The following is a 24,730-nucleotide window of genomic DNA, read 5'->3' as shown; positions in this document are numbered from 1 at the left end:
TTAAGTTATATAATATTTATATTTTGAATGGTTTTTAATTAGCATATGTGTGTTGGCTTGGTCAAAACTTTGTAATAGTCTGGGTCAATTGTGGGCAGCGTGCAGCTCATCAGAGTAAGATAAACCTTAGCCAAAGGGAGCAAGTGGTGTACTTTGTGGGTGCAAGGTAAACAACCTGTCTGGCATCTGCCAGCAGCTTACCCGTATAAGCCATGTGTGGCCCACAGGTTGTACCCCACTGGGTCGAGTAAACAAGTTGGTAAAAGTTGATCAGTACCTAATGATACAATGGAGCAATGAGTCTTGCTTAACAGATTGTGGGGATGTTATCATCCTATTCTGGTATTTTACTGAAAGAATTGCAGGAGCAAATGATGTATTTGAGAAACCAACTCTGTGAGTAGAAAGAGAGTACCAATAGAAAACCCACAAGTCCCATTTCTTCTCACTGTCTTGTAACCACAGAGTTTGGTTGGGAAGTGGCATGGGAGCTGGTAGCGCTGCAGAAATCTCTACATTCAGAGCTGACTTTGCTGTAACTGGCCTATTTATCTCCTCAAGAGCACTCCACCTCTCTATTATCAGACTGTCCCTCTTCTCTTTTTGGGGGAGGAGGGTCATTCTCATGCTTCCCTAAGCACCACTCAAGATGTTTGTCAAGGAGGGGTGGTTGACCTGAAGAAGTGGGTCTGTCCCACGAAAGCTCATCACCGAATAAATCATTTTGTTAGTCTTTAAAGTGCTACATCTGCTGCTTTGTTTTGAAAGAGGGGTGGTGCTACCCCTCTTAAGTTCTTCGTGTGCTGGTGCACTCTTGAAGAAGTCGAGATCGCCAAAGTGAGCTTCTGTGGGTCACTTGTAGGTGTGCAGATTGGGAATTGGATGTTGCTTAAGGATACCCATCCAAAGCTGGAGTTCTGATGTGAGTTCTTGTGTCATAAATGGATTGATGAATTTGTGTTTCATATGAATTATTATTTCAGCATCTTTTAAGAATTTGTAGAAAGCTCTGATCTCACCTTCAATTGTTGCTTTGGTTTTATGTTTCTAGATATCCAAATACTGCCTGTGAACTCCTGACCTCTGACGTGCCACAGATCAATGACAAACTAGGAGGGGATGAAACTTTATTGAATATCCTCTACGACTTCTTGGATCACGAGCCGCCTTTGAACCCTTTGCTTGCCAGTTTCTTCAGCAAAACTATTGGGAATCTCATTGCAAGAAAAACTGAACAGGTAGTAATGGAATCTGTTTTGATACAAATACACTGATAATTAGTGACGTAAATTGTATGGGTTGTTTGAGCACTGAAGTGGCAACTTCTGCCCTCCTCCCCAGAAGAAGATAAATGCTCCTGACATTGGAAATGGAATGTGCATTTTGTAAGGCTTCTTGTAAATGGTTATGTTTTGATTTGCGTGAATTGTTCATGCACTGAAAGACTGGTACATATTTTCCACATTTGCTTTAGAGGGGCAGTTGTCTGTATGCCCATATTTTGACCTTTTAACACACTAACTTGTCATACCTGTACTGTGCCTGCAGCTAAGAGGCTTGGGATATTTGCCATATAGTAGTATGGGGATGAATGCCTGTCTAAACTTTACTTCTTTGTAACATGGCAATAGAGGTGGAACCTCTCTAATCTGGCACCTTTTTGTCCAGCTGCATCTATAATCTGGCATGTGTTTAACTAGCCAGACAACTGCTTATTATGAGCATGGCCAAATTTCCCCTGGTCCCATAAAAATTTGTTTACAGCTGCCAGTCCTGGCTCTCAGTTTTCTGTGGTGTTGTTTAGCTGTAATTTACCCCTAAATGTCATTTATGAGCCCAGTAAGCAGTGGAAGTGTTGGTAATGCTGCTAGACAATGTTGACCTTCCACAGTCTGGCAAATTCTATCATTCAGCCCTTGTCAGTTCCCGAGTGTGCCGGCCTAGAGAGGTTCAACCTGTATTTTATAGAAGGGAGCCTCAGTAGGATCAAAAATTATTCCATTTCACTAGATTCCTCAATTTCCGTATATCTCAGTGGAATAGGTCTTTTGGGACATGACAAAGAAGTAGAGGGGAGGTTTTTTTGGCATTTTGTTGCAGCCAGATGGTCCTTGGCTTGCTTATTCTCTCCCAAGAATTCTTTATGTTAATAATTGTTTCTCTTTGGTGGTTGATTGAGACGTTAATTTGGGGACTATTGAGGGCTCTGTGGCTTCACCTCCAGGACTGTGCAGAGAGCTCAGGTTTTTTTTTTTTGTTTTTTTTAAAAAAAGGTGATTGCATTTTTGAGAAAAAAAGACCAATTTATTAGTTTGGTACTAAAGCATATTGATACATCTGCAATGATGGACCTGCTGCTTCGTCTGATCAGCTGTGTGGAACCAGCACCTCTACGGCAGGAAGTATTAAGCGTAAGTCTTGTTTAACCTTTCTCTGTTATTGCAGGGGATGGGGCGGAAAGTGTTTCTGAGGAGATATTACGAGAGTAAATTCACTCAAATACCTGAGAAGTATTTTTCTTCGTTGTGCTAAGATCCACACATCTAGTGTAGTGCGTATGTCAGCCTGCTTGAAGCCTGTGGGCAGAATCAGGCCTCTCAGTCACTGGCAACAGGAATGTCCCAGCTCCTGAAGTTCCCTTTGTTTCTTGCTGAGTCCCCAGTGAGGGGGAGGCTCAACCAGACTTTCATTGCTTGGCTTTTCGGAGGAGAAGTTCCGAACTTTACCTCACACTAATGGTTTGTCTCAATAATTACTTGGCTAACTTGCAGTTATGTCGCACAGCTGCCTTGATTTCTGGGGAGATTGTCCCTTCAGCTCTGCTTCCTCTTCTGTGGCCAGTGCCACTGCAAGCTATAGGGAGCAGTCTAGGCCGAGGGAGGTCAGAGAAGGCAAAAAGGAAGGGTCTGTTTTGCAGGCTTCACCCTTATTAAATGTTCTGTTGGGAGCTTGGCCAGCCCTGTTGGCATTAAATGGTTTTGTCGCTCATAGCCCAGTCTTGGCAGGATAGGCTCAGTATTCCTTCTCCAGGCAGGATTGGAGAGGCCGGCTCTGCTGGGTGAGATGCAGTTCAGGGAAATTGCTTCAGCCCCTATCCCTGATAGAAAAGGAGGCAGACAGGGTGAGAAAAGAACTGGCTCCGGAACAAGCAACTTCCTATCTCCATGAGGAGGGTGAATATGGAAGGGCACTTGGTCTGGTGGAAGATCACTGCAGAGCCTCTGTAGCTGTATTTCTGACTACAGAGCTCTGCTGCCTCCTCCCCTTTACTTTCTGCATCCCCATGAATTAAGGATGGAGGAAACCAGATGCTGCCAGAGCCAGAAAGTGTAGTAAGGGGCCTTTGTGCCCAACTCCGTGCACTTGCTGCCACCTCTGTAACAGACTCCTTGATGTTCCCTGCTCTCATCCCTGGCTGAGACCTGAAGGGAAAATCAGGCCGACCTAGCCCAATAGAGCCCGTGTACAGAGATGGTTAGAGCTTCTGGGAAGTCCATCAGTCTCTCTCTTGGTGGTCACTCAATCATGAGTAGGACGTCTTCATGTCATCCTCCTATTTCTGAGTCTGTTGATGGCTGGTCAGCCCAATTCTGGAGCTGCAGGTCTTATCCCAGAAGAGGCAGGTGTTAGTAGCTGTTGGGGGGCAGGAGGCAGTTTTTGATGCTCTTTTCTTCCTCTCCAGCTCTCCTTGTCTGCACTGTGACAGGACCTCTCAAATTGCATCACCCCCTCATGGATTGCTGCTCTCTGTTAGTCAAAGTCTTGGGCAAGGTTCTCCTAAGTATCGACACCGATACTGCACTCTTTCATGTGTGCCTTCAGCATGTCCTTATATCGCTTCTGCTGGCCCCCCTCACTTCTCTGTCCTTCTTCCAATTTGGAAAACAGAATCCGTTTTAGCGGGCACTGATCAGACATCCAAACCACGTGACTAGTCCACTGAAGTTGTTGATGAATGATAATGGCATGAATGCTGGTTATGTTCGACTCTTCCAAGATGGTAGTGTCCATGTGCCTATCCTTCCACGAGATATTTAGGAAACTCCTGAGGCAGTGTTGATGATATTCTTCAAGTACCTGCAGATGGCGCTTGTGTGTTATCCAGGTTTCACATGTATATAGTAGCATTGGAACAACCACCGCACAGTATAAAAGGAGCTTTGTCTTGGGATAGATGTCCCAGTTGTTGAAGACCTTTGTCTCAGGCAGGCAAAAGCATATCTTGCACGGCTCAGATGATGCTGGATTTCCGCATCAATGTTAACTTTAGCGGAAAGATGATTTCCAAGGCATGGGGAGTGGTCCACATTTTCCAGCAGTTCTCCATTGATGTCAATAGAAGGTGCATGAGATTGTCCCATCAGTAAGGTTTGGTGGAGCACCTTGGTCTTTTTGATGTTCATTGTGAGGCCGAAATTCTCGGATGCTTCAGCAAACGCACTTTCAGGTGATCTGAAGGGCTGTGGGAGAGAGAGTAACAACCTTGTAGTCATCCATGTACTGGAGCTCCATGATTGAGATTGTGGAGGTCTCGCTTTTAGCATTTAGTCTCCTGAGATTGAAAAGCTCCCTGTTCATTCTATAGACAATCTTCACACCATCTGGAAGCTTTCCATCAATGAGCTGAAGGGCTATGGTGATGAAGATGTGGAACAGTGATGGGACAATGATGCAGCCATGCTTGATTCATTTTGACCTCAAAGGGGTCGCTTTGGGATCTGTTGTTGTTAAATACTGTTGCAGTTATGTTGTTGTGAAGCAGCCTTAAAATGCTGAAGAATTTTTTGGGACAGCCGATATTAGAGAGGATGCTCCACAGGGTGCTACAGTTGACTGAGTCGAATGCTTTGGTGAGATTGATGAAACTCATGTATAAGGCTTGTTTGTGTTCGTGACATTTTTCTTTCAGTTGCTGGGCAGTGAAGATCATGTCCACTGTTCCTTGGGGTGGTTGGAAGCCGCACTGGGATTCTGGGAGAATTTCTTCTGAGAGTGGCAGGAGTTGGTTTGCAAGGATTTGAGCAAAGATTTTTCCTTGCCGTTGCCAGAAGGGAGATGCCACAATAGTTTCCATAGTCTGACTTGTCACCCTTCTTGAAAAGACTGATGATCAGTGTGTTTCTGGCAAAAGACCTCCCGGACGCCCCCAGTTGCGTTACAAAGATGTCTGCAAGAGAGACCTCAGAGAGGTAGACATCGAGCTGGACAACTGGGAAGAACTAGCAGACGACCGCGGCAGATGGAGGCAGGAGTTACACAAGGGCCTTCAGAAGGGCGAGATGAAGATCAGACAGCTAGCAGAGGAGAAGCGAGTGCACAGAAAGCACAATAAGGACTTGCCAGACACCCGCTACATCTGCAAGAGATGCAGCAAGGACTGTCACTCTCGTGTGGGTCTTTATAATCACCGTAGACGCTGTAAATGAAGTCTTAAATGGAAACTTTAAAGGGCGTGGTCCATAGTCTGTGCAGACTGAAGGATGCCTACCTACAGTGTGTTTCTGAAAGCTTGTGTCATCTGCTCCCTATCCCAGATCTTGAGAATTAGGAGGTGGAGCTGTTTGTGGAATTCTGGCCCACCTTCTTTGAAGACTTGGGTGGGGATTCTGTCTAGTCTGGTTGCCTTGTTGTACTTCATTGCTTTGATGGCAGCTTGGACCTTGCTCAGGGTAGGACGTATTGCAAGATCGTCTCTAGGCGGTTACTGAGGTATTTGGTCAAGGGATTCTAGGACCACAGTGGAGGGTGGTTCAGGAGCTCATTATTGTGCTCCCTCCCACAAGAAGCAATGGTTTCATTGTCTTTCAAGAGCTGGGTACCATCCTTTGATCTCAGGGGATTGATTCCATGGTTTCTCAGTCCATAAACAGCTTTGGTGACATTGAAGAAACCTCTTGTGTTGTTGGTGTCTGCGAGATTCTGGAGCTCTCACACCTTCTTAGTCCACCACTGGTTTTTCAGAGTCCTTGTTTTATGTTGCACTTCTGCCTTGGCCTTGGCATGTGCTTCTCTCTTGGTCTTGCAAGTGATGTCACTTTGCCAGGCCCTAAAGGCAGAAACTCTTCTGGGAGAAAAGGAGCTTTATAAAACTCTGACCTAATAAAGATTTAGCTGGTGTGTTAATGGGGAATGTTGCCATCTGGACAGGGGAGCAGGCTTCTGGGAAATGAAGAGGAAAGCGGAAAAAAGCACATTCAAACCCAACCTAATAAATCCAGTTGGAGAGGAACATAGTAAGATTCAGACAAGGGACCAAATTCCTAACTTTCACAGTGTTTTTTCTGAAGATGTTACTCCTGTGTCTGATTATATCTTAATCTTCACTTCATTGGACTGGAAGTTGAAATTAGAAGAATTCAGATGGGAACTAATTATCTTCACTTTTAAAAGGTGTGTCTTAAGCACTGGAACAGCTTAGCAATGCTAGTGGTGGATTGTCCATTACTGGCAACTGTTAAGTCTAGATCAAACAGGAATTAATTCAGGGAAGGTCTCTGGCCTGTGTTATTCAGGTGGTCAGGCTGGATGATCACACTGATCCCTTCTAGCCTTATAACCTCTAAATATATGCCCAAGGTAGTATTGGTACAAGTATCCTTTTTTTTTTTTTTGAGGTCAGATCACAAAAGCTACCAGACTTATTGCTTGAGGCATTAGATTTGACAAAGGCATTTGACTTTTCACTATATGGCATTTTGATTTAAAAAAAAACCCTCCTACGTGGTGTAAAATTACAAGTCTCATGAAATGGATTGAAAGCTGGATAACTGATAGGTCTTGCAATGCAAATTATCAAGTCGGCCTATTACTCGTGGGTTGCCACAGAAATTGGTTCTTGGCCCTCTGCATAATTTAACGTTTTTATCAATGATACGGAAGAAAGCAGAAAACATCATGAATTTTTTAGATAAGACACAATTTGGGAGTGGTAATAGTGAAGATGATGGGTTGCTTCCCTGATCACAGAGTGAGCTGTATAGCTAAGTAAACTGTTCACAAATGAAATATACATTTTAATACAGCTAAGTGTAAATGTGTACATCTAGCGAAAAAGAATATAGACCATATTTGGAGAACAAGAGGCTCTATCCTGGTAACCAATGACTGTGGAAGAAAATTGGGCATTCTAGTGGTTAATCAGTGGAACATGCAATGCTGTTGCCAGGACAAATACAGTCCTTGGGTGCATAAATCATGGACTCTGGTGCAGGAACAAAGAACCTATTTTACCTCTGTGTTTGGCAACCAGTGCTGGAATACTGTTTCCATTTCTAGAGCGTACAATTCACAAAGAATGCTAATAAATTGGAGAGGGTTCAGGAGTGCCACAAGAATGAGCAACAATGGCCTGTGTTATATAGAAGGTTAGATTAGATTATCACAGTGCTTCCTTTGGATTGGGAATCTATTATGTGTAAAACTAGAGATTTAAAACAAGGTACACATTTGTAGGAAAAAAATATGCATTGGGCAGGAAATGGATCTGATGTTGTAATAGGCCTTACTCATTTGTTTCTTGTGGTCCCATAACATTTATTTGTGTTAAGAAATATAGTGAATTCACCTCAGTTGGCTTCAACTCCCATTACGCATACTGACTGGGTCTGGCATTAGTTGCAGGGACAATGTGTAGCAAAACTGTGTTTATTTGGTCATTGCAGATAAACTTACAATTTCTAGCCCCCAGAAAGTAAAATGTAGTGCCTATGCCTTGTGCACTGTGAAATAGTGGGAGACAGATTTTCCTCGTGTACATATCCCATTTTAAGCAGTGCTAGCCTCAAGTAGTAAGTGACCAAGTTATGTGATCTCAAACCAGGGACACTTTCCTTTCTCTTCAGTGGCTTAACGAAGCAAAAGTAATTCAGAGACTTGTGGAGCTGATTCATTCGAACCAGGATGAGGATGTGAGTATAAAGTCATTTTTCTTTGTATGATTTTGTAAACTAGGAGCATGTGCACTCGAGAGTAGTTGGTTTCTAATACGTGGAAGAATGCCATCTTGCTTGCTGATGGGAAGAGAATAGGAATGGAGTGTATGTGTGGCAGTGCTGTCTCTGCTGAAGTGCTAAACCTGACGTCAGTTAATGGGGTTTCTGCTAGTTATCTGAGTACCAGTTTCCTGGTAGTTCCAAGCCAAAGCTGTATGGTGTGAATTTAGTTGGAATCCTTTATAGTCAATTATGATTTACTGGAGTTTATTGAGAAAGTGCTCTTTGAAAGGCTTGGACAACTGGCTAGTAGTGGTCATAAACCCATTTTTAAGCCAATAACATTTTTTTTCTGTTGCAATAGCTTACTAAAATCTACAAGATTAACTTATTTGAGCCTGTGCAAGGAATATGCCAATTACTATACTATACAGATTAAAAAAGCTTATTTTCCCATGCCAGTTATTATGTTATGCAGATTAAAAAGGACAGCCCATCTTTTTTCAACCATTTTCACATAATACATTATTTTTGGTTTTAGAATTTAGCCTATTACTTGAGTCCGTCACATGTGGATATCCTGACTGCCATCACTGCTGAAAGATTAAGATGAGAAAACTTTAGGGTAATTTTTTATCTCTGTTTTAGCTAGTTGTATTTGATGTGATTGCTTACCAACACATCACCACAATTGCCAGCAGCAAAATGGACTCGGTAGTTATATTAAGACTTCGCTGTTAAACTGTTTGTGCTTTCACTGGAAAGGCTAAATTCTAATGTCATCACATTAGAAGTTAGCCATTTGTGAAGGAACATGGGAAAGAGCTACTATGTGAGTTTATGTATCTTTAGAATAGGTGAGGTTTACAGTACTAAGATGGCCATGGAGAGTATCTAAGCAAATTTCATGGACTAGTAACTAAACAGCTATTATGACAAACTATCAAAAATACCACAGCTAAAAGATTTTAACACTAACGATATTTAAGGAATTTTTTCAAATTGTGTATTGTATAGTCTTAAAGAAGTCAGAAATATTATTGAGTAGATATAAGCAAAGATGAAATGTCTGCAGTAACACAGTCTTGATCAAGACTACTTGACCACTAACTGTGATTTGTAGCCTATCATTTAAATTAGCTTCTGTACCAAATAACTGGAAGATAGCCAATGTAATACCAGTTTTTAAAAAGGGCTCTGGAGGTGATCCCAGTAATTACAGGCCAGTGAGCATGACTTCAGTACTGCGTAAATTGGCTCAAACTATAGTAAAGGAAAGTTTTTATTAGACACATAGGTAAACATAATTTGTTGTAGAATAGTCAAGATGGTTTTTGTAAAGGGAAATGATGCCCCACCAATCGAACATGTGGACAAGGGAGATTGAGTAGGTATAGTATACTTAGATTTCCAGAAAGCCTTTCACAAAGTCCCTCAGCAAAAGCTCCTAAGCAAAATAAGCTGTCATGGGTTAAAAGGGATGGTTTTTAATGGATTAGTGGCTGGTTAAAAGATAGGAGACAAAGGGTTGGGATAAATTATCAGTGTTAAGAATGGAGAAGGGTAAACTGTGGTGTCTCCTGTGGGTCTGTACTGAGCCCAGTCCTATTCTGCATGTTCATAAATGATCTGGAAAAAGGGATAAACAATGAAGTGGCAAAATTTGCAGATAATACAAAACTGCTTAAGATAGTTAAGTCCAAAGCAGACTGTGAAGAGTTACAAAAGGATCTCGCAAAACTGGGTAACAAAATGGCAGATGAAATTCATTGTTGATAAAATAAAAGTAGTGCGTGCTGGAAAACATAATCCCAAATATACATAAAAACAATGAGGTCAGAATTAATGAATTAAGCTTAATTAGAATAATTAAAATTAAACACTTGAAATAAATGCAAATAATTAAAATAAGATGTTTGAGTCATTGTGGGTCGTTCTCTGAAAACATCCGCTCAATGTGCAATGGCAGTCAAAAAATGAATAGAATGTTGGAAATCGTGAAAAAAGGCATAGATAAGGCAGAAAGTTATGATCTCTATATAAACTCAAGGTACACCCACATCATGAATGTGGCGTACAGATATGGTTGTCCCATCTCAAAAAAGATATATTTGAATTGGAAAAGTTTCAGAAAATGATTAAGGGTATGAATACCTTCTGTGCGGGTGAGATTAATAAGATTGGGACTTTTCAGCACGGAAAAGAGATGACCAAGGGGGGATATGATTGAGGTCTATACAGTCAAGAGGGCAAATTAAGTAAGGAAGTGTTATTGACTCTCTTTCGTAACACAAGGGGGGGCACACAATGAAATTAATAGGCAGAAGGTTTAAAACAAACAAAAGGAAGTGTTTCATCACACAAAGCACAGTCAACCTGTGGAACTCCTTGCTAGAGGATGTTGTGAAAGTCAAGAGTATGAGTGTTCACAAAAAAGCGAGGTAAATTTGTAGAGGATAGATCCATCAATGGGAGTTAGCCAGGCTGGGCAGGAATGGTGCCCCTATCCTGCATTTACCAGAGACCAGGAATGGGTGATGGGGCTGGACTGCTTGATGATTACCTGGTCTGTTCATTCCCTCTGGTGCCCCTTGCATTGGCTACTTTGCAAGACAGGACACTGGGCTAGATGGACATGTTTAGAGCCCTACATGGATACAGATGTTTACAAGCAGATGTGCGTAGACATTGGTATTTGCTGATCCACAGGGCTCTATTCCCAAGAGACACTCTGGTCATGGGAAAGGACTGTGGTCCTGTCACTCCCGGGAGCCAGTGTCCCGTGCCAGCAACTCTTCCTGCCACAATGTGGCTGTACCACCTTAGCTGCAGCTGCTTCTGTCTGGAGCTGTAGGGGCAATACAACCCCAAAGCCAGGAGGAGCTGGCTTCTCTGTGGGCCACAGTATCTCTTGGGCATAGAGCCCTACAGATCAGTGGATGCTGATATTTGCCTGCAGGTGGACATTAGTATATGTGCAAGGCTAGACATTTGGAATCTAATTCACTTGAAATTTTATAATTTATTTTAATTTACAAATTCAAGAAAACCCCTTGTGATTCTAAAATCGCTCTGTTAATTGTGTTGCGGTTATAAATAGTGCAGTGAAGATACTAGCTTAGTTTGGAAGCCTGTTAACTAAGGCAGGACATATCTGATCTTCTATGTTATCTTAGAGTACTGCTGACTTTGAGCTGAGAGACTCTCATTTACTTAGTTCTGTGTGGTGCTGGCTGCTGTTCCGTTGTCTCCCAAGTGATTGTGTTTTCTCAGAAGGCCATGGTGAACCCAGCTGTGCAATTAGTACTTAAATGTGACCTTTGACATTGTTTACAGAGGCAATCAAATGCTTCCCAGACATTGTGTGATATCATAAGACTGAGCAGAGACCAGGGCAACCAGTTACAGGAGATATCTGAGCCTGACCCACTTCTCACAGCACTGGAATCGTAAGTATATGGAAAAGGAGTATTACTAAACTAACTGCTGCTGGTAATATCTTTTCCTGATAAATCTTCAGGTGCATGAACTGTGCAGTACATAATCTCAGGCCTTTGCCTCACAATTGTTCTAATTATATTTATTGTTTCTAATTTGTGGTAATACCTAAGGGCCCTAGTTAAGCCTTACTGTACTTCTGCATTGTACAGAGACACAGGAAATCTTGGTCTCTACCTTGAAAGGTATCTACACTAATAAAAAAGACACTATCGCGGAGTAGGACAAACAACAGATGGGAACTGGGAAGAAGAGAATGGTGCAAGTGTTCTCACCACTGTTGTGTCTGATTATTTCATAGACATGAATTAAGATGGGGCGATAGCTCAATTTTTCAGCTGGGGATCTGAGGCTCAGACAGGTTGAAGCCAAAACAGTCAAAATGTCCATTAATTTTGGGTGTCAAATTTGAGACATTTAGAGTTCAATTTTCAAATATACGTAGCATTTCCCCAGTACCCTGTACGCTCCAAGCATAGCTGCAGGCAGCTGCAGTTGGGAGTACACAACACTTTTGGAGATGTGGCTGCAGCCATCTTGTGGGGTACCCAGAAAGTGAGAGATTCACAGTTAGTGATCAACTGTGAACATTTTAGTTTGTGACTTGTCCAGAATCACATAGAAGCTCTGTGGAAGGGGGCTAGAAAAGAATTCAGTTCTCCAAGGGGGCATTCAGTTACCTCTATCCATGAGACTGTCCTGTCACCACTTTTAATCTTCTGCATCGTTCTCTACACATCGTCCAATTTCTGTGACAAGTGAGGGTACACCAGCATCCTTCGGTACTCAGCCATTCCCGTAGCACAGTCCATAAGGTGCACTGAACAATGAGGGGGTCCTGTGGAAAAACAGAAGCCCAAACCTGAATTCTGGGTTTCAGTGAATGGCAGTCATCTTTAAATAGTAAAATGAAAAATAGGAGTATAACTAGGGCTTGAAAATTCTACTTGTTTTTTTGCCCGGGTTAAGGGCAAGTAGTTTTCCCAGTGTGCGGGAGGATGAAGGTGATTCTTTCAGTTTATGCAGGAAAAAAAAAAAACAAAAACCTAAGCCTCTTCATGCATGGCCACAAGTGATATGGCTCTCCAGTTATTTAGCTGCAGAACAGCCCCAGTAAGCCATGTTTGTTAGGAGGCATATGCTACAGTTTTCATGAGGTTGATGTTAGCACCCTACTGCGTATCAGGGAATTCACTCTACTAATTGCTTCAGTTCTTTGCTGCTGCTATAGGAACTTGCCCTCAGACTAGATCTTCACTAAGCTTAGCTTAATGTTTTCTTGTCGGTAGTTAACTCAGAGAAGTATATGGCAGCTCAGAATGCATAGCTCCCCTCATCCTGAGATCCTTCAGCACCTCACGAGGATTCTGTTGTACTCCGAGTCTTGTATGGGTTTCAAGAGCTGTGTGTCATGACTGATGATCATACCAGAGATGGAAACCCAGTGAACCGTTTGTTGTGCCTTCCCTCTCTGTGCTAAAATAGATTGATGTCTGAAATTCAAGCTCTAAATGCTTACAAGCCTGATACTGACAGGCCCACCGAGGGCACTAGGATCTACCTTTGTGCCAAGATCATTCAACGCAGGAGCCAGGATATATTTTTGCTGCTCTGGCCTCACATCAGTGTTATATCATAGGCTTGAGACCAGTAACATTTTTTCCCATTACTGGAAGCACATCCTTTACCTAGCACCACGTAACTCCATTGGTGCCAGGGTTAATCCAAATAGGCACTGGCACCTCCTGTTAAGGCTTCGATAGCCTTTATTGGAAGTGCCAGTTTTGGTGCATGCTCTGTTATTGGCACTGCTGCTCTTGGCACTGACACTGGACTTGCCCTCTCATGCTAATACCTCTGTTTTGGAACCAAAAGCCCACATCAATGTTCGTGCAGGTAAAGGGAAGGAGAAGCAGCAGCACATCTTCCCACAAGAGTGGTGCAAGCAGAAGGAAAAGGAAGTGCTGTTCCTCTGTGCTCTCTGACCTGACTTCTTTGAAGATGCTCAAACAGCATTACTGTCACTTCCTCTCTACACGCCTCTAGAGTGGGGTGTCTGCACTCAGTTGGAACCCTTGCTGTTTTAGATCCTGTTAACAACTGTAGTCTCTCTCTAAGAGACATCCACTGTTGAGGCTACTAGCCACTCCTCTGCATGCTTTTCCATTGCGTGGCTTGGTACCTGCTTAGACTGCTCTGGTCTCAGTGTACAGCCACCTCAGAGTAGCTTCAGCCCTCTCAGAAATTAAACTGGAGGGTCCCCAAATTTGAGATTCAAGTTGTCTTCCCTCATCTCAGTTTCAGGCATCGTGCAAGGCTGTCTTCAACTTCTTATGTGGCCCTATATACAAGACTCCATGAAAGCTCTGCTGTAGGCTGAGTACAGAGGTGTGGCTGAGGAAGACATCCAATATTTATTTAAAGACACCTAGCGATGGAGATTTTGCCACATTACTTGGTGGTAGTTTTGTTCCAATGGATAATTACCACCACAGTTGAGAATTACATCTTACCTACAGTTTTAGTCCTGCTGACTTCAGTTTCTAATCATTTGATCTCATTATTCCTTTGGCAGATAGATTAGAATCCAGTAATATTTGGTATCTTCTCCCTGGGATGTGAATAGGTACTTACAGACTGTAGTCAAGTTACCTTTTAACCTTCTTTTTGGCACGTTAAATAGATTGAGTGCACAGCATTGGCCAGCTAGCAGCTGATAATGTAGCGGTAGTCCTGTGAAGTAGAGCTACTATTTGGTTCATATAGTCAGTGCTGTAATCAGGTTCATGCCCAAATCATAGGTAAGCAGGTCTGACTTAGGTCTATCCCTGCGGTATATGTCACCGAGAGGGAGTCCTGCTCATCCGTCTTCTAAAGAAATGCAGTTTATTTCAGAAGTGGAGTGTGTAGTTCTAAAATTAAAACAATACTGCAAATGATTGGTAACTCTAATGTCTTTCTTTAACTCCTGTGTGTCTTTGAACAGGCAGGAATGCGTGGAGCAGCTTTTGAAAAACATGTTTGATGGAGATCAGACTGAAAACTGCATCGTGAATGGAACTCAGATTTTATTAACATTATTAGAGACAAGGCGCTCTGGGTAGGTTTACTTCCCTCAGTCAGAAAGTGTTTCAGCTCAAAGTGAAAACCTAGTTTGGCCTAAAAATAAGTACCTTGTATACTCCAAGGGGCCACTGAAAAATAAATTTAAGAAAAGCTGTTTTTAAATGTTTTTAAGTTGTGCTTGAGGGTAGCATCTCAGTGTTGTAGCTGAATTATGCTAGGTGCTAGAGAAAAGCACATCTTTATACCAGAGAACTTAACAATCTACGCAAAAACAGAAGGTGGGAGAAATAGTGCTGCATAAACACAGTGATGAGGGCTCTGTGGCTTTCTAGCTCCAGTTCTTCATTTCTAAAATTATTTTTATTTTTTATGTTTTGTGGGAGCAAATGAGAATGGCAGGAGAGGAAGAATAAACAGGAGCAAAGGAGAGGGAGAAAGGCACACATGGAAGAGGTGCATTAAGGGGGAAATAGGGAGAATAAAGAAGAGGAGCAAAAGGAAGACTGGAGGGCGCAGAGAGGGCTGGTAATCAGGGGAGGGAGGTGGGGATGAGGCTTGAGCAAGCAACAATCCGCATACAGACAGTGTTGTTCAGAGCTGAACTGGTCAAAACTGGGATATGGACACCACAGACAGACAGGGCCTGTGATAATCTGAAATGGCAAGTGCTCAGGTGTTCCTGGCTGGACATCTCCCGTTTGTTGCACACAGTAGGTGGAAGAATAATTCTTCAGGCATCGGGATAAGCTCTGAGTAGAGGGTGATGCACTTCATTGTGTCTCTGGGCCAAGCTCATGCATACACCAGAGTCTCCAAGCACCACCCCCATAGTCTCCTTGTTTGTCTGTGACCTCTGTTGCTCATGCCAGGGGCTTTGACTCCTGCATTCCTTCACCAGGGCTTCTGTGCTTCCCCATGCTCTCCTCCAGGCATACAAAATCATCCATTCCCCTCATGCCAGGGCCTCTGTGCGCACCCCTGTGCCCTTATACTCGAGTCCTCCATTCTCTCGTCTATGTCAGGGGCTCTCTGTGTCTGTCACACCTGCAAATGCCTCTCCATTCCCCTTCCTTCCTTTCTATCTCCTGTCTGTCAGTGAGGGGGATTGTCGTACTGGAGTAAACTAATTTCTGCCATCAGCAGGTTGTTTGATATGAAGGGAAATTAGAGGTGATTGAAATGGTGGCTGTGATAACGAGATGCCTTGGACTTTGTGTCCCCATTTGCTCCTTTTGTGTTTTCTGATTTTTTTCCGTAATCAGTAGGCTGTGATCATTCCATGGTAGTTTGGAACTGATCAGATGAGTTGTTCAAAACTTATCCTGTTACATCCAGACAGAAAATGCTACCAAGCTGAGCATAAGGAAGGCTCATAACTCCGAACAATAAACAGGGACTGGAACCATAGAACTTTAGAGCTAGAAAAGAACCTCAAAAGGTGATGCTATGCAGCCCTCTGTGCCAAGGCAGGACCACCTAAACCTAGACCATCCCTGCCAGGTGTTCATCGAACATGCCCTTACGTACCTCCAGTGATGGAGATTCCACAACCTCCATTGGAAAGCCCTTTCTAGTTTAACACCACTTGTAATTAGCGTGTTTTTCCTCTCTGTTGCAGCAGAGTAAGACCATTTCTTCTTCTCTTACCTTCAGTGGACTTGGAGGACAATTGACCCTGTCCTTTATATAAAAGTCTCTCTCTCTTTTTCTCAAGACTAAACCTATGCAGTTCTTTTAGTCTCTCATTATAGGTCAGGTTTTCTAACTCTCTTATAATTTTTGTTACTCTCCTGTGCACTGTCTCCAACATATCCACCTCTTTCCCAAAAGTGTGGCAACCACAAGTGGATGCACCAATTCAGTTGAGGCCTCACCAGTTCTGAGTAGTGTAGGACAGTTATCTCCTTTGTCTTAGATATGCACCCATACATATGTATAGAGAGAGGGTGTTTTTTTCCACAGTGTGTTTTACATTTTCACTGGCAGTAAATAGTTCCCCTGGGAAAGAAGCTGGGAATTTTTAGAGGGAATTCCAGGGGCATGTAATAGGCCTGGAATGGGTTTCTGTTGAAGTCAGGCATGACCACCCTGGTGGTTTTGTCCAAGTACTGAATATTATGTTTTACCTGTCTCCTTATAGAGTGGAGGGACTGGTGGACTCATTCTCTCAGGGATTTGAAAAGTCTTACACTGTCAACAGCAGCATTTTACATGGTATTGAACCACGGCTAAAGGATTTTCACCAGCTTCTACTCAACCCCCCTAAGGTAAAGCATCTCAGCCCTTCCTGGGTTAAGAGAGCTGACAACGTGCTTCAGAGGTTTTCTTTCCTGTTTCTGTAGGATCATTTACCTCTTGGGTATTTTCAGTTTTGTTCACCTAAATGCATAATGTACTAAAAAAAAAAAAAAAATCCAATCCTATAATAAATTAATGTAAAGCTCTGATTTAAATCCTCAGATAAACATCTGAATTCTAAATCTGAACTCTTAATTTAGGAACTGAAGTCAGGGATTTGGTATCTGAGCTTCTGAATTTGCTTAACATTAAGGACATTACAAACCAAACAGCAGTTCTATATCACTTTATATACTAACAGACTCATTTATTAGATGATGAGCTTTTGTGGGACAGACCCACTTCTTCAGGACATTATTTTAGTGTAACAAGGGTTTTGGAGGCCTCTGTATGGGAAGAAAGTGTTTCTAAATATAAATAATTGAACTTCATGAATGTTCTGATTGATATGTAAGTCTATTACTCCCATAGGATAGTTACATTATCAACAAGTGTATCCCAGAGGGCAGGACTTCTGTCATGAGCCCTTTATAATAAAGATTCATATTTACTCCTTGATGGTTGTAGCTTTCTGAAATTGGATATAGGCAATAATGTTTGAGTATTGTTAGTTTTGATTAATTAGTTCTTTAGTTTCACTTACTGTGTGGCCCTGGTCTGTCACTGAGAGAGGAGAAAGAAGGAAGAGGAGGTTTACATCAATACAAACTGAATATAAAGTCAGACTGAAGCCCAGTTAGAGTGACATTTTGGCCTTTTTAGACTCAAAATCTGGTTCCTCTTTCTGCTTGTGGTAGAAAACGTCAATCCTGACTACAATTGGAGTCTTGGAGGAACCATTGGGGAATGCTCGCCTTCATGGAGCTCGACTAATAGCTGCTCTGCTTCACACGAACACTCCCAGTATTAACTCTGAACTATGCAGACTCAATACCATGGATTTATTACTTGTGAGTAACACACTGTAACCTATGCTGGAAGAATATGCTGTTCAGACAGAGAACACTATCTGTAATGTGTACAGTGCCAAGAGAGGTACACTGTATTTGATGAATGCCTGTGTGAATGTCTAGTTAATTTCTTAATCTCCTGAAAGTAGGAATATCTACCTAGACATTCTAACATAATTATAGTTGATTAATGTGTTGAAACACCTCCAGCTTTCGAGATAGGAAGCAAGGTAGAAAATATAGTAAGAGGACACCTTGGCTTAATCAGGATGTCTTCTCTTGCTTATTATGAGCCAGAAAAATGTAGATTATAGCAGTCGTTCTCAAAATCTGGGTTGGGACCCCAAAGTGAGTCAGGATCCCATTTTTATGGGATTGCCAGGACCAAGATTAGGCTTGATTGGGACCCAGAGCTGAAGCCTGGTCTGCCTCCCACCTGGGCTTGGACTCTGATTCTCTTCCCCCACCCCGCTTGTGGCACTGGAGCTTGGACTCCAGCACCATCTCCCCTGCCAGGGGCAGTCAGGCTTGGGCTCCAGCCCTCTGTGTCCCCTCCCAGGGCAGTGGGGCTTAGGCTCCACCTACCACCACCTCACCTTTGCATCATGTAGTAATATTGTCAGAAGGGGATCATGATGCAGTGAAGTTTGGGAATCTTGGTCTAGGTAAATTTGGTGACTGTGTGTGTTAATGCCTGACCGCATATGTGTCTGAAGTGGATGTTTTTATACCCTTTATTTTGTTTCAGGACTTATTTTTTAAATACACGTGGAATAACTTTTTGCACTTCCAAGTGGAACTGTGCATAGCAGCTATTCTCTCGCACTCTGTGCATGAAGGGAAATCAGCAACAAATGACCTGGAAAATAAAGAGGAGGTGCTGAATGGGAATGTGACCACAGAGCATTTGAAAGCTTCAGACCATAGTCCAGAGAATATCATGGTAACACATGTAAGTCTAGTCATGTCACCTAAGGGCTTTCGATGGATGGATTCAACGTGAATCTTGATTAACAAAAGAGCAGAGCAGCCTGACAAAACTGCTCAAGAAAAGAGGGCTCTGGTTATCAGGGAGTCCGGACATTGCTTTGGTGTCCAGTTGTGGATGGGAATTGTTCTTGCCTTTTTACAGATGACTTTTTCTTTTGTCTATAAAAGAAGATTACCACTGCTCTTCCAGGAATTCAGGGATTTTTTTCCTTTGATTAAAGATTCATAGGCACTTTGGATCAGGCTCCCCCACCCCAACCAACAATCCTGGGGACAGATTCCTGACTCTTTCATTACCTGTGCTGCTAATCCCGAGAATATTCTGTGGTGTTGCCCTAAAACCGTGATAGCACTCTTCACTGATGCTGAGATGAGCCCTCCTCGGGGTAAAGTGAGCAGTCTCATAGGAATCACTGTTTTTCCCTTCTTTCTAAGGAAGGGAAACTCTGTGGCAAAGAGGAAGCTTGAACCACTCAAGGAAACTGGAGAGGTTTACTTTTTTAGAGTTCTTGCACAGTTTGTTCCATCAAGATGAATCCATTTAAAATTTGTCTTAAAGTAATTTTTAGTGGTAAAATATGTAAAGAGATTAATGAAAGTGACCTGTGATCATATCTAGGCCATGGGATTTCCTTTAGTCAGTGTCTGAAATGTTCTTGCTATTGCTCTCTCTCTAGCTGTTCCAGAAGTGCTGCCTGCTGCAGAGGATATTGGATGCCTGGGAAACCAATGACAAAATACAGTAAGTGTGGTTTGGTCATGTGGAGTGTACAATTTGCAGGCTGAAAATTTAGATTGTAGTGTTGAATATTGTTTCAGTTGTTTGGATAACAGAGAATTTTGCTAATATGCGAGAAAATTAGCATGCAGCAGTGTTTCCTGTAAGCTGAGTGCTTGGGTGGCCGCCCAAGAGAGATTCAGGTGCTGCCCAGCTGATTAGCAGAGATCCATAGTCTATGCAGACGGAAGGATGCCTACTACTGTGTACTACTACAGAGTATTGCTGTTGGTGGTGCGCATTCAGACATGCCTCAGTGCACGTTACAAAGCTTGTTCCACACATGGATGGAAGAAAATAGAGGAAACATATATATGCAGATTGTTCAGATGTTTAAAAATCAAATTCCTACCAGGTAAATATATACATAGGCCCTCATGGGCAGGCACAGAGGAGCTTAGAGCTACCAGCAGGCTCACAATGCTCCAGTAGACAAAAAGTGAACACTTCCTTCTTTCCTCAAAACACACGTTTCACATAGCATATTAACCTTTTTGTTTCTTTAAAATAACCAATGTACTGTTCCCCCACATTTGGGAGAAGAATATTTGGAAAATCCTTTTTGAAATTAGATCCCTCATGTAATTTTCTAACTCTGGAAGCTATTCTGGTAATGTGATGATTGGTATGAACTAAGACTCTAAATACAAAGAAAATAGGCTGACATGAAGGAAAATTGTTTGCCCTTCCATTTCCTCACTTGCCCAAATATTTTGCTACTATATATAGCACTTAACAGCTTCTGTGTACTCGGGCAATTTGCTTATTTCTCTTGGCAATCCCCCCCTGTATGGTAAATAATTCACTGACCACCATAATTGTGTCTGTCAATATTAAATTAATTTTGTTTTATAGATTTAAAGGATTGGTGGGATTGAAATAGATTCATGCCAGGTTTACAACCGGGGAGAAAATTCATGGCACTGAAGAAACTGTGTGCGTTGTGGGTGTCTGCAAGATGTTGGAGTTCTTGCTCTTTCTCAGTCCTCCATTTGTTCTCCAGTTTTCTGGTTCCATGCTGCCCTCGCCTTGGTATGGGCATCTCTCTTTGTATTACAATTTAGGCTCATTCTACCAACCTCGAAATGCCATTCTCTTCTCACGGATGAGTTGCTTGATTTCAGCGACATTCTCATGAAACCAGTCCTGATGTTTAATGGGTTGGTAGCCTGTGGTTTCCTCACTGCTTTCAGGTGGCTCCAGTGTTCCTCAGTTTCTTCTCGAAACTCTGATGATAACTTTTCTTCTAAGATTGCTTGGGCGTGGTCACACTTAATGGAGTTCTTCAGATCTTGTACCCTCAGCTTGTGCCTGACCTGCTCCTTTTGCTGCCTCCATTGGGGGCAGTCTTAATTTTCATTGTAGATTGAATGAGGCAGTGATCAGTCCAGCAATCACCGGCACTTGTTGTTGCTCTTATGAGAAGTACATCACTGCGATCTCGGGCACAAATGGTGACATAGTCAAGAAGATGCCAGTGCTTTGACCATGGATGTCTTCAAGATGCTTTGAACTTGTCCTTTTGTCAGAAATGGGAGTTTGTGATAAATTCATGTTTGTTGCATGTGGTCAAGAGCAGAATTCCATTCAAGTTATTTTGCCAACTCCTTTCCTGGTTGTTCCTTTCCACAGTTCTGAGTCTCTTCTAACACGTGCATTGAAATCCCCCAGAAGGATGATGATATCTTCTTTAGGGGTCTCTGATAAAGTAGTTCCCAGATGAGAGTAGAAATCTCCTGTTACGTCATCACTGGCATCCAGCACTGGTGCATAGGCGCTCACAATAGATGCTTGTTCATTTTTAGTGAGCCTCATTGATGCTGACTGGTACCTCAGAGAGGCGCCTTCGGAGCTTGTTCTTTGTAGCAAAGCCTGCTCCACGTAATCAATGTTCATCCAAAGATGTTGCCTTCCAGAAATGGGTGTATCCACCTTTGTCCCTATCAGTTTTTCTAGTTTCAGACCAGGTTTCAATATGGATGTTAAATTGACTTAATTCATGAGCAATGATGCTGTACATCTTTCTGATTGGTCACTATTTGAGTTGTCCATCAGGGTATATACGTACCAGTTTCCAGGATTAAAACGTGTCTTACGTTTTTGACCGCTGGGATGGTGACTCTGCTGGATGTGGCTATCCAGCCAAGAGGAACAGAGGCAAAATATTTTAGGGCATCTTTTCTAGCCCCCTCCCTAGTGGGGTGAGCAGAGTGGATCCTAAAAAGGGCTGCTCAGTCATGGGTGCAGCTGCTGAAATGCTCAGCCTACCTCAGTCCTCGAGCAATACGACTGGAACACAACACCACCACCTATGTGTCAGTCTGTGAGTAGGAACTTCCGGATCTCACTTCCTGTTGCTGGTCGCCACCAGACTTTTGACTTGTGCCAGTGTTATTTTCCCAAAACTGGAAGGTGCCTGTGCAGGACTTCTTTTAGAGTGGAGAGGCTGGTGCACAGCAATCGCCATGCTGTTCTTGACAGATAGAGTTTAAGCATGTTAATATTTAGCTGGTAAGCCTCATCCTAAATGGATGAGACTGACCAGTTAACCATTAGGGGCTGGAGCAGCTGTCCACCTGCTTGTGGGCAGGACGTTGCTCCAGCCCTGCAGTGCTGCCGTGTGCTGGGGACTGGGGTGGTTCTGCCTGGCTGGAGCGACCTTGCTTACAGAAGCACTGGGGGCAGGGAAGATCTAGCCAGGCCGGAGCTGCCTGGCTCTCCAGCGTGCCATTGAGGGGAGGAGTAATGGGACAGAGACGTGTAGGTGGGGAGGCCACTACAGCACCCTCCCTCCTCAATCCAGTTAACCAGTTAAACAGATTTAACATCCCTAGTGCATCTGGGAGCAGTGGGAGTTCTCCTTTCCTTCCCTCCTCTCTTTCTGCCTGGGACAATATGAACTGATTACTCTGTTGTGAGGCAGCTTGTCCCCTTCAGCCTATTACATGTTACATGGGTTACATCTTTATATCTGTCACATGGGTAGTTATTACTGTTTACATGTGTTAACTTATGGCAGCAGCAGGTGACTTTTAAGAATGTGTTGGAGTGTTCTGTTAAACTGGTACTGACTGTTGCTGTTTTTAGGGCAGAAGGTGGAATGAGGCGAGGGAACATGGGTCACCTGACCCGAATAGCCAATGCTGTGGTACAGAATATGGAGAAGGGCCCCATGCAGACCCAGATCAATGAGTTCATTAAAGGTACATGCTCTTTTCCGCCATGTGTTTCTCTGAGTGAATAGCTCTTTTTGAAACACTTTATTTTGCCTTGTTTTACATGCAGGTTAAGTTTTTCCAACGGGCGGGGTGGGGGAGATTTCTGGCTGAATGCCTAGATTTGCTGCGTGTGGAGGCTTTTGGCCATGTTCTGCGCTCTCTTATATGTACACCATGTTGAAGTGTATGGACTCGTATCTGCAAAACCATGTAGTATCTGGTAACTGGGATCTTATGCCTCATACTGTGTAATTTGGTACATTTTTGTAGTGCCTCAGATTTAAAGGGGAGAACGGGGCCTTGTCCCAAAAAGCTGACAGTGTAGTTTAGACATATCAAGGAAGGACAGTAAATAAACTGTACGGGAAGAGCGGGTGGCACAGCTGTTGTTCTTCTGACTCCTAAGGACTTTGGCCTACAGCATGAGAATCACTGCATGGCTCACTGAAACCTTTGTGTAGGTGGTGAATACCTGGTATGTATAGTAGCTGAAAACATGTTGGTACAGATGGAAGGAATCTTTCACCTGTCCTGGCTTTTTACATGCTTTTCAAACCCAAATGTTAACTTGAGAGGTTGAATTGGGCGAGAATTTCTAAGGGTTTATAAAAAATGTAGTTGATTTTCTGTACTGGTCTGTGAAAGACACTCACATGCTCGCTGGGCTTTTCCATCTGACTGTTATGGAAGGAGAAATCAAGCAGGGAGTGAATTTCCTTTTCATTGCCTCTGTCCCCCAAAATGCTCTCTACCTTTAAAATAGGATGTGTGAAGTGTGATTCCTTTTGCAGGAGGAGATCCGCTTTATCCAGCTGCTGTTTATACACCTCCCCGTTGCCCACACTCACGCTCCCTCTGACCCTCTTTGTTGAATGTCAGTGCATGCATAAGTTGTATAATTCTCTAAAGACAGCACTGTGTCTGCCCTATTGATCTTCTCCAGAAGGCAGCAACAAGAGGTGCAATAGTGGAATCAGCTAGTATGTTGAAGAAGCATTTTTTCACATCTGTCACACTTGTAGTTCGTTTGGCCATATATGGGCTACACTGTCTGAGAAATTGACTTATTTCTATTCCTTGTAGCTCTGTAACCTAGCTCATTGACTGGGAGGATAGCAAGGTGCAAAACTGAGGTGCTGGGCAGATCTAGTTGTTACAAAGACTAGGAAATGGCAGGAGTTAACTTTGCTTTGAAGTCCTGGGGGCTGGAATCTCTCCATGCTTTGATATCCATCTCAACCAATGTGTTCTCTGCTCATAAATCACACCTCAGGTTTCCCTTCTTCCTCAGATGTGCGTATTTCCAGTCTTGGCCCCAGATTTTTGCTTTTTCTGCTGCTTGCTTTGTTGGATTCTCCATTGAATTTCAGTGTTTCGGGTCATGGGAGTGTTTTTATTCTTGTTAAATATCACTGTGTTTTGTTGTGCAGGTGCTGAGAGATTAAAAACATGTAATATAAAATACTGCATAAGGTACTGAGATGCACAGAGCTGTCCCATCCATAGGATGAAGTGAGGTGGCTGCGCCAGGCCTTATGCTTTTGGGGGCCCTGGAGCAGCTGCTCCAGCCATCCTGTGGACATGAGGGGGGATTGCTTGGGACAGGGCATGGGGGCAGTTGGAGGCAGCAGCCACTGCAGGGGTCACCTCTCCTTGGCCTTCCCACCGCCCTGCACTCACCTTGTGGAGTGAACAGTAGCTTGCTCTGCTCTGCTGTGCCTCCTGGCCCGCCAAGCCACACTTCTCTGTGGGCGTCTAGGAGGCCTCCACTCCCAGCTGGTTGCAAGAAGTGGAACTCAGCTGGCTGAGTGTGTGTGGCAGAACACTGTGAGGGAAGGAGGACTGGAGGGAGTCAACCCCACACGGCTGTTGCTGCTGCCCACTCCCTACCCCAGGTAATCCCTGGGCAGGCTGGGAAGGGGCAGGTCATGTAGCGCAGTGGGGGGTGCCTGGGGACCCATGCATTGGGGCAATGGGCAGTAGGGCTTGTTCCAGGCCCCC

At 43.3% G+C, this 24,730-nt stretch overlaps 1 protein-coding gene across 2 annotated transcripts in view; it reads left to right on the top strand.

Moving 5' to 3' along the window:
* The window catches only part of PPP6R2 (protein phosphatase 6 regulatory subunit 2), a 168,259-nt gene that overhangs the window by 89,207 nt on the left and 54,322 nt on the right, over positions 1–24,730 (top strand). For both annotated transcript variants that reach the window (XM_074976508.1, XM_074976499.1), the window contains exons 4-13: positions 1,052–1,238; positions 2,274–2,411; positions 7,842–7,907; positions 11,268–11,380; positions 14,416–14,529; positions 16,636–16,762; positions 17,591–17,743; positions 18,492–18,695; positions 19,411–19,475; positions 22,599–22,714. In XM_074976508.1, coding sequence (XP_074832609.1) covers positions 1,052–1,238; positions 2,274–2,411; positions 7,842–7,907; positions 11,268–11,380; positions 14,416–14,529; positions 16,636–16,762; positions 17,591–17,743; positions 18,492–18,695; positions 19,411–19,475; positions 22,599–22,714 — 1,283 coding nt within the window. The remainder of the gene's footprint in view (positions 1–1,051; positions 1,239–2,273; positions 2,412–7,841; positions 7,908–11,267; positions 11,381–14,415; positions 14,530–16,635; positions 16,763–17,590; positions 17,744–18,491; positions 18,696–19,410; positions 19,476–22,598; positions 22,715–24,730) is intronic.

This window comes from Carettochelys insculpta, chromosome 1 (assembly GCF_033958435.1).
Source record: "Carettochelys insculpta isolate YL-2023 chromosome 1, ASM3395843v1, whole genome shotgun sequence".
NCBI lineage: Eukaryota > Metazoa > Chordata > Testudines > Carettochelyidae > Carettochelys > Carettochelys insculpta.
This window is presented reverse-complemented; position numbering and strand designations above follow the sequence as displayed.